General features: G+C 47.7%; 2 protein-coding genes across 2 annotated transcripts in view; both read right to left on the reverse strand.

Moving 5' to 3' along the window:
- The window catches only part of TMED8 (transmembrane emp24 protein transport domain containing 8), a 5,323-nt gene extending 5,147 nt beyond the window's left edge, over positions 1 to 176 (reverse strand). Inside the window, exon 1 of the mRNA XM_009993971.1 lies at positions 84 to 176. Within this exon, the coding sequence (XP_009992273.1) occupies positions 84 to 176 (93 nt within the window). The remainder of the gene's footprint in view (positions 1 to 83) is intronic.
- Positions 177 to 4,928: 4,752 nt separating this feature from the next.
- Positions 4,929 to 7,470, reverse strand: NOXRED1 (NADP-dependent oxidoreductase domain containing 1). Its single transcript, XM_009993972.1, is given in 3 exon segments — positions 4,929 to 5,120; positions 6,192 to 6,384; positions 7,373 to 7,470. Coding segments are annotated over 3 exon segments (483 nt in total).
- Positions 7,471 to 10,402: the final 2,932 nt, after the last annotated feature.

A 10,402-nucleotide genomic window follows, 5' to 3' on the forward strand; every position in this document is an offset into this window, starting at 1 on the left:
GCTCACACCGCCCTCCCCGCGTGTCTGTGGCACCCGCGGGGTGTGTCTGAGCGCGGGGGTGGGCGCCGCCCGGGACCACCCGCCTGTCTCTCCCTCCCCGCCCAGGAGTGCTTCAGGTCCAACTGCATCACAGGCCGCCGCCTGATCCACGTGAACTGCTCTAACCTGCCCGCCATCGGCGTCACCGACTTCGGCCACATGCAGGTGCGGTCGCTGCGGGTCGCGGGGCTCCTCCCTCAGCCCCTCGGAGCCCGTCTCTGACCCTTCCCGCTTGCCAGCTGGCCAGGCTGCAGCGTGTCCGCCCAGGCAGGCTGCGTATTCAAAGAGTGAGCCTGGAACTGGACAAGCGAATTTGTTGAGCCGAACAGTTACATTTTGTGAGTCTTTTGAGGCATAAATCCTGAGCTGGGTGGAGATCGCACACTTCTCTGGGACACCGTGAGTGCATCAGAAGTGCTCAGCCTTTCTTTGAGCCTGTGCTGCTCCTCTTGCCCCATGAAACTGCTCAGCAAGATGCACGTGCCTTTCTTAGGTATCCCTGAGAACTTCTTTTCAGTAACTTTCCACTTAACTGATCTGTAGAACTTCAAAACATCTAGTCAGATTTAACCTGCAGCAATCGAGCAACCCAGTATTACTTCCTTGTTTTAGACTCTGCTGAGCACAAACAGCATCTCTGGCTCTTCCTCATTTTATAAACATGCAATTGTCTGGTCGTTTTCTTCTCAAACCTGTATCTTTTCTTTAACAAAGAATGATAGTTAAGCTAACTAGACTCAAGTTGGGGGCTACAGTCTCGCTTTCTAAAGCTTCCTGAAGGTTCTGAAAATAAGCCAGTTGACTTAAATTTCATTACCCTCGTCCCCCTCCCTAACGGAAACCACAGAGGGACTCAGAGCTGCATTTACAGAGCCAAATAATTTGTTTTGCATCATGATTTAAAGTTGCTTTCCCCAGAAGATACAATGTAGAAGGTCAAATAAACAGGAAGAGAGAAAAATCTTTATGCTTCAATGACTAGAGTATGAACCCTGTTTGTTTTATTCTAGAGCACCAAAAAGCAATTTCACCACAGTTCTGTCTGGCTGCACAGTCTTAACTCTTTGTTTGAAATTAAATATGCCACCAAAAACATTGATTAGTGCCACAACTTTGCCTGTTGGTTGGAGGAGAAGGTGTCAAATTACAACATTTAGTTTCTCAGGCAGCAGAGTATTTCTAGTACAAGCAGACACAGCCTTTATAGTAATTTGCATTTACCATAGATGACAAGAACATCTCACAGACTTCAGTAGAACCTCAGTGTTCTTGAAGATCATGCTCTATCCTGCTAGTTTGTGTTTTAGAGAACTTTACTCTGATAGAATCCAAGGGTGCAGAGCTCTGAGCAGGATGTGGTCATTTGGGTCTTTCAGGAAGTGTGTCCTAGAGCAAGTGCAAGGTTAAGGCACATCAGCTTGCCAAGAAGAAATATCAATGAGAGGCTGTCAACAGTCAAAACTGAGATAGTTACTATAGAAATAAACATGATAGCATCAGCTCAGTGAGACAGAAACTTTTAGCAATGTAGGGGAAATGGCAGTTTGGTAAAGAACCACGCAGTGCCTGATGTGGAAGTTATGCAGCATGAACAGGTGAAGCTACTGCAGGTTCTAATTCCACTGTACTGGTATTTTAAATACCAAAAACACTGAAGATACTAATCTGGTACACACAAAATAGGTTTCTGCACTTCACAGTCAAGCCATAGCTGGGGGAAGGCTTTGAGCAAATGCTGTGAGAGATCAGTAAAACTTTGGGAATTGTTTCAAAACTCCAGTCAAATCAGAAGGTGACATTCTCAGAAGTTATTTCAAAAATAATGGCAAGGCTCTGTTCCCTGACAGTTCCAGGTCTAGCTGGCTGAGACAGCCATTCACGCATCATGTTCTTAATGAACAATACGGTGTATTTGTTTAATTAGTTTTTATGCCTGTTCTGTGTATAGACTCAGTTGTTGACAATATAACTTAGCAAACAGCAATGTTTTTGCATTAGACAGAATAGACTCCAACTCATTCACCTGTAACCTGCTTGTTCTGTAAGTGCAAAGGGGAAAGCAAAACTATTTGTGCCACTAAGAGACCAGATGTGATGCCACCCCCCACGGTAAAGCTGAAGAATGAGTGATCTGCTCTGCTTTTGCAATGTCACCTGGGGCTCCTGCGTTCAGATCCCTCTCTAGTTGCAACTGTGAAACTGTTCCAAAATTCAGAAATTCAGCTTTTTTCTGCTGCTCTGACACAAAATGAATGGTGTTAGCTGTTGCCCTGTGAAATGATCATTTCTGGGTTTTTGTCTTGTATTTCAGGAGATTTCGCGACACGTGCGAGAATTGCTGGGGATTGAGGAGCCTTCCTTTCAGAGATCCATTGCCCTCCCATACAGAGACAACCTGGGTCTCTTCCTGGAGCGAAAGTCTCCAACAGGAAGGAAAGCAGATGCCCTCACTTTCTCACAGTTTATCCAGGAAGCAGGACTGGAGCCCTATGCTACAGTCCCTCCTGTGCAACAATCCCAGCCTGGGGTAGAAGCAGATGCTCTCCCTGTTATTGCAGGGCAGCCAGAGGCAGCACTAGAGACTGGCACTGCACTTCCACCTTCATAAGAATCCCAGCAGGGACAGCAGAATAAACCCCCATTACCTTGCAGTTTGTCCAAGGAGGTACAGTGCCACCTTCTCCCAACTATGGAAAAGGCAAATGCAACTCTTAGCCATTTGATGACAGCAAGCACATCCCTGCATTGGCTCTTTTCTGCAATCCTTCATTTGCTTCCAGGAACTAAGTGAAGCAGAAGCTGTAAATCAGAGTGAACCACTGTCTTTCACTTCTGCTTCACAGTTTATTAAAAAGACCAAAAAACAATCACAGACATATTTTAATTATCAATGATTGATAGCAACTTCCCTGCTGCTCAAGTGAATAGATTTCTCCCAGGCTTTACCGTCTGCAGACTGGGCTCACTGCAAAGCCCAGAGGTAAGGTAAATGACATATACAATAACTGGTGTACAGGTGTGGTGCCAGCTGCTGTCAGTGATTGTAATTAAGTCACTGAAGAGGCAAAACCTTTGCTGTCAGAACTCTTGCACACAAACTGTGAGCAGGAAGTTTTCTGCCCTGCACAGATGGAGGAAACAGAAGTCACTGAGTCATTTCAGTGCCTTCTGCTGAAGCAGGCTCTGCCACGTGCCGCTGGCTGGGGCTGCACATAAAATGGCCACCAGCCGTTCAGCATTGACTCCTACTTGCCCTGCAGGACAAACAAAATGTCAATTACCAAATGTGCATGCAGGTATGAAGAGATACTCTCATCTCCCCATTCCTGTGAAGAATTGCACTTGCAATCTGTCGCGATCTGCAACCTATTATATCTCCTTTTTGGAGTGAATTTAGCTTGTCAGGATCTGCCAAGGGGTCCGCACACGGCGCTCGCCTCTCACAGAGGAGCGGTGGCTTTGGCACTGACTGTTCGGGTGAGACACTTGCTTAGTGCTCACTAGTGTTGCCAATAACAGCCGCCAATCCCCAATTAGAATTTACAAATACACGGTTTATTGAGGGGAAAAATAATTTGGGGCAGGAGGTTCAAAAAAGGTAATTAAAACACATAGGAGCTGTGAAATATCTTTTAAACACCAAATACCAAGAACTTACATATGCCTTAATACTTATACATAGGTACACCTTATTTACACACCCAGATTAATTATCTATGAGGGGAGGAGGAAGGAGGGATATGCCCGACGCTTGTCCCATATGGGGACGTGTTTTTGCACAGACACTGAAGTCTTAAAAGGACTCCTTTCCAACAACCACCTTAACCAGCTAGAGAGCTGGTTCTTCCAGCTAGAAAGGTTCTTCCTGTTTGATGGACCCTCAGTGCCTTGGGTTAAAGTTAATCCATGGGCCTTAAGCCTTCCAGTGGAGACATGGCCACAGTAGGATTGTTAAATTTGCCGTGTAGTGATCTGTTTTAAAAAAAAAAAAAGGGGGAGGGGGTGGTGGCTGTAAAAACCATTCCTTACCCTTTCTCCCCCAGTGCACGTAGTTCATATCACAACTGAAACAGCACAGGAATATGTTGAGGTTCCCATCCCCCCTCATTGCAGGCAGATTCCCTCAAGTAAGTTCTCTCCTACCTTCTCCTTCCCCCTCCCTTTTTCAGACAGATCTCTGCTACTTGTCCTCCCTCCCTCAACCCTGCAATCAACAGCCACCATCGCTCAGGTTTAGTTGATGGGGGAAAAAAACTAGCTGGTAAGGAGGAGGAAGCAGTTATCCTTTGCAGGATCTGCAAACCCTTTACTAGTAAACAGCCTCCCCTCTAGCATGAAGCTCAGCATCACGTTCAGACCCTCACTGGTCTCCTCAGCAGAAGGCCAGGACTGGCCTGACTGCAGGTGCTGGGCACCCCCACAGGAGAGAAGGAGGGGATACAGGTCATACCCCCTGCACTCAGAGATACAGCAGTAGCTTGAAGTGAACATGTTGCACTGGGTTTGCTTTTTTTGACCTTGGAGGCTGCAGGCTGCTGCTTTGCACCTCCTTCCTTGGGCTGTCTCACAACAGGTGATGGTGCAGAGATAATCTGGGGCCCTGGCAGGAGTGGGGTTTTCAATGCCAGCACCATGTTTGATCTGGAGCTCCCTTGACTCCTTTTGGTTCTGTTTTCATGTTTGTAGCCACAAGGTCTACAGCTTTCTCTAGAGAAACAGAAAGCTGAAACTCTGAAGTATTCCTATGACTCCAGCAGCTGGGAACTTGGGGAAGTGACTGACCGGCAAAATCTTGTCATGTGCTCTAGCTTGTCCAGAGCATGCACACTGTGCTTGCCCCATGAGGTCCCAAACAACAGCAGCATGTCCAGGCTCTGAAGTGACATGGCCTATTTTACCTGAGGAGAGGTATCAGCAGTGACTAGGCTGAACACAACACAGGGTGTTTGGGTGGCAGGCCAGACAGCAGAGCAGACAGACAGTACATGCGATGGGAGGCATCAGAGGAATGTAACATCTGCACAGGCCACCAGCTGAGTGTGGTCATAAAATCACAGGAGCCCCTGCTTCTTACAGCTCTGCTGCAATAGTCAATGAAAAGGGGACTCAAAAGCCCACAGAACCAGCACAGGTGACCAAACAGCACCTCTGGACACCAGGAGCATGGTTACCTATGCTCTACCACATGCAGGTGAAACACAAAGCACTGCTCCCAGACCAGGACTGCTGCCTGCCTGCCCAAAAAAAGCACAGAGAGATTTTGGCTGCTGGCCATCACTGTTCCTACATGGAAAAGAGCAGCAGCAGGGTGTCATGGAGCAGGCAGCCTCTCTACCAGGAATAAACATGCAGAGACCTCAGGTGCCTTAGCTGCCTGGACCCAGTTCATGCACACTGATTTAAAGCCTTTAGCTGAAACAGCCAAGCCCTGTGATCTGGCTAGTTTTCAAGTTCTATAAAAAGCCATTTAATAATCCCTGCTTCCTTTCTGCCCTGAGATTATGAGAAAGAGGATTTTATTGTTCCAAGCATCTTCCTGGAGGACTGTTCTCCCCACTTGTCTTGTTTTATATAAGAGTTTACGTGGTCATTGACAGGTAGAATGCAAACAGTTGCTGTAATGCTGCAGGCTGATCTCCTCTCCTGGCTGAGCTTTCAGAGCCCAGTGAGAAGCTTGTCTGCTGCAATTGACCCTGCAGCCATGAAACGACGAGAGGGATATCTTCATTTCAGCACTGCTGCTCCTTTGGGGAGATGTTTTCTCTGTTGGTTCATTATTTCACAACCTGAAATTTCAGTTACTGACCAGACTCTTGGCAAATGACAAGGAGAATTTTGAAGAGCCACAAAAAGAGGTGGATTAAACTAAAATGGGCCTTAAACTATCAAGTGTTCAAACAACAGGGTTCATGTCTCTACTACACTCAGATGGGACTGATAAAAAAAGCAAAAAACCTAATCTTTGGCAAACAGTGGGTTCCTAACCAAATAAAGATCTTTTCTACAACAGCATTCTCTTTTTCCTCAACAAAAAACCTGGAGTTTCCATATCTTCAATAATTTTGGCAAAGAAGCATTATTTCATGAGTTATGCTTCAAGTGCTATAAAAATGCAGTTAAAAGTCCACATAAATGCACTTCAACTTCCAGGCCCAGGCTGGGGAGCACTTGCCCAGGCTCTCAGGGTGTCTGGTGGGAAAACAGATACTGGGGTACAGAGCCCAGCTCAGCATCAGGAGCTCTTGGGCCAGCTGCTTCCCAAGGTGTCCCCCTCCAATAATCCTGACCTTCAGGCTGTGGCTGTCCCCCAAGGAAGTCAGCAAACCCTTCTCAGTCCTACTTTGCCTGGGGAAGCAGAGAAATTGGCATCAGCCCAGCACAAGCCACAGTTTACCCAGACCACTTGTGGTCCTACCCTTCCAGGAAGGGTCCTGTGCCATTTGTCTGGATGGCACATCCCAACCTCACTGCTTGCATTCAGCCCAATCCAGCCCCTGCTCTCCGATGGGATTGCTGGGGAGGTAGAGGCTGAGTGACTGCAGCCTGGCATGCAGAGCACTTGTGGTCTTGGGGCTAGACCCACTCCAAAGCAAAGCACACCACCCATGCTGAGGCTAACTGGCCTCTAACTGTAAAGCAGCTCAGCAATTAATGCTGATCCCTGTCAACCCACATGATGGCCAAGCTCAGGGACAAGTCAGTAGGAGGACAATAAGCTAATGATAGGAAAGGCTGCTGCTGCGGGACATGGGACAGCACATGCTGGTGTGCTTGGCCCATTATAAATCATAGAGACTATTGGCAGAAATAAGTCAGAAGTGTTGGGCTGTACAAGGTTTCCTGGGATGAAACTTTGGTGCATTCCTTGGTTTTCTGAGGGGAAAGCTAGTCCAAGTGACTTCAGACTGATGGTAAGTTTACAAATTGAGATGTTCACTAACCAGCAAGTGTGAGTTCAAACAGTAGGTGAGTTTTTAACAATGCAGAACCAGATTAAAAGGTAACAAATTGTAGCATTGTGTAGCAATACCTATATAATGCTTAAACTCATACAGAGCTGGTGTGAACCACCCAAGAAACTCCCGGCAGAGACCAGCTACCTTCCCCAGTCCTCCCAGTGCCATGTTCATGCTGTTTAGACCAATAGCAGAACAATCAGCAGTGTGTCTGGTTTAGGTCAGTTTTAGCTTGGTAAAGCAACAGTATTTGGGGAGGGCTGGCACGTCAAGGTTTCTCCCTGATGTGCCTGTGTCGCCCAGCCAGCACATTTTACTGACCAGGAGAAGCTTGCTTCCATCTTACCTGAGGTAGAGAAGTTTGCAGAGGCACACACATTCTCTGCCAGCCCATTGCCAGACACACCAAAGCCTCCTCACCCTCTGCTGCTTCAGCAGCTTGAGAAGCCTTGAAAGGCTCGGTAATGTCCCACATCTTGGCCACGCATCAGAAGGACATGCATCAGCAGTGAGGACTTACAAGAGGGACATGGCCTCCACCCACACACCTCCCAGCACCTGCCAGGGTTGTACCTGCAGCGTGAGACCCCAGCCCTTCTCTGGGTTTCTCCTTGCAAACACAGGACCTAGGAAAGTGTCTGTTCCCACATACAACACAGCCACCAAGAGCAAGACGCACCAGCAGACATCTGAATGCCTGCTTTCTCTGGTGCTGTGTTTCTCTGTTACACAAGTCCCAGCTGGATTTTAAAGCCCAGCCACCTGGAAACTGCTGACACAGAACTTGGGACAAACTTCATTGGAGCTGCTCCTGGGCTGGAAGTAATGAGAAAATCAAACATTCAGCAAGTGGCTCAGTTTTCCAGTTAAAAGTTACCTTTTCATTTGCTCTCTGAGGGGCCCAGCCAGCCCAGCCTGGGCACTGCTACTGCCACAGCAAACCTCCAGTTCCTTAAGAATTGCACTTTCACCCAGGGGAACTGGGAGCATTTTCCAGAGCCACTGCTGCATTCCCTGGAGCACAGAAGCATGCATAAATTAATTGTGGGGAAAGACCACCCTCACTGAAGCTGCCTCTGTTGTTTTTTTTCTGCTGGGTACAGCTGCGCCAGCCCAAGAGCCAGCAGCTAGGTTAGCACAAAAACCTTAAGAGGGCAAGGGCTGAAAAAGGCTCTGTGCCAGCTCCTGCCCACACATTCATGGGGAAAAGGAAGTTTTTTTTTCTCAACCACAAGGCTGGCCTCTCCAGTGGAGGGAAATGGCCTGAGCCTCCAAAGGAAGAAAAAACCCCATTTACCACCTTCATGCAAATTCTATCCATAATCTACATCATCAGCTAGACTGTGCTGCCTAAAAGCAGATACATGTCAAAAGTACAAAGGCCCTAGGACAGGTATTCAAGAGGAAACCTGTATTCCACTGAAGCTGTCCCAAAATCATCTGCAGCAGTTGAGCAGTGCCTGCCACACTACAAAACAAACAAACTCAACTAAAACCATCAGCTCCACAGTAGTTTTAAGTTTAATACTTCCATAAACCCCAACCCTCCCCAGCCATAGGACTCATTTCCCTGGAAATCCTCTTCTTCCTGCCCACACAGAATCATCATGGGTAGTCTGTGAGCTGTGGCCTCAGAGGAACCCAGGAGTAACTTAGGGATTCCAAATGCTGCCTTACAGGCACACTTTCCCTGATGCACCATGCGCAATCAAGCAGATACATTCACTACAGTATCCTGGTGCTCCAAAAGGTGCTCACAAAGCTGGGATCCAGCTCCCAATATTGCGGTGACTAGGACTAAATCACTAACCCTGCCCCACGTGGCACACCAGCATTTTCTGTTACAAGTGGTCCTGCTTTGCTTGGGACATTGGCAGTGTGAATACCCGTAGGTTAGAAGAACTGCATCCTGCAAACTGTATGCTGACGTGAAGGGCGCAGTAGGCATAGCCAGGTCACAGCTGCCCTGCTGCTGGACCTACACATCTCACATCTGCGTCATTAGTCACACCACAAGAGCAGCAACCAGGACCCAAGCTTGGAGAATACAGGCCAAAAGATTTATTTTATGGCTTCATCAGATTCCTCCAAGAGTTGAATGCAAGCAGGGCAAGAATTGAAAACAAGAGGCAGTGGGCACAGTGAAACATGAGAGCCCATATGAAGACAAGAAAACGCCTTTTTACCGTGAGTGGTCAAATTCAGGAACAGGATGCCCAGAGGAGTTATGTCACCTCCAGCTGTGAAGATACCAAAAACCCCAAAAGACACAGTCCCAGTCTGCCTGTTCCAGGTGGCCCTGCTTGAGCAGGATTGGACTAGGTGATCAAGATGTTCCTTCCAACCTAAATGAATCTGTGAGGAAAAAGATCTAAACACCAACACAGTGCACAGTGCAGCAGGGAGGCTGGAACTCAAATCTGCCCTCAGACAGGTACATTGCTACATAGAAGCTTCACCTTTGTGTGACCAATCCTGGAGCAGCAAACTGTTCCACAACAATAATTTATGTGTTGATGGCTTTGAAGGTGTGAAAATAGGTACTGCTGCAAGCAAAGGCATTCAGTGGTGACATGCACTGTGCTTTCCAGGACATGAGAAAACAACCTGCATACTCACTTTGTGGGAGGTGTGATAAGTTGCTCAGGATTAGCAGACAGAGTGACAAAGCACTCAGTGTGGGAAGAAAATAAATAGCCCAAGGAGAAAGAGACAGCTTTATTTAAGGAACTGAAGTGGAAGGTCTGGAAGGATGAAGCAAACAGTTGCCTGAGGAGTTATGTTTCTGAGAAAGTGCAATTCAGTCCTTCCTGGCATAACACTCTCAGAGAAAAGGGCTGCTGGGGTGAGCAGGCTTGCTCCAAGTGAGAGGGGTCCCTCCTTGCTCTCCAGCCAACCCAGCAGGGCTTGGACCAGCTCCACACTAGGTGCCTGTTCTTCCATGAAAAAGAGATCTCCCAAGAGCTGCCAAGTGCCAGCACAAGGATACTGGCAGGGGCTGCTGTCCTGGCTCTCTGCAGGAGTTTGTACATCACCCCTTTTCCTAGGACGAGCCAGAACAAACCAACAACAACAACAAAAAAGCTCTAAGGTGCAGTTGGTCCTTTCCCACCACACACTCTTTGATGCAGGGAGAACACAGTCCAGTAGGCTTTACTCCAGCCACAGCCACGACTGGTGATGCCCAAGCCAGCTTGAGTGTTACAGGGACTGGTCAGCACTGTCTGGTGGAGGGACCCACAAGTGTAACTGACCTGTTTGTCTTGCAAGAATAAGCCCAGGCACCACCCAGAGCAAACACAACCTTTCTGTGCCCAGCAACTTCCTTCCATAAACAAAAGTGATGCCTGGCTTACAGCCCAGTCAAAGAGAATCAGATTCCAAAAAGAATCAACCCTGATGGATCA

Source organism: Chaetura pelagica, unplaced genomic scaffold (genome assembly GCF_000747805.2).
Source record: "Chaetura pelagica isolate M959 unplaced genomic scaffold, ChaPel_1.0 scaffold11, whole genome shotgun sequence".
In the NCBI taxonomy this organism is placed as follows: Eukaryota; Metazoa; Chordata; class Aves; order Apodiformes; family Apodidae; genus Chaetura; species Chaetura pelagica.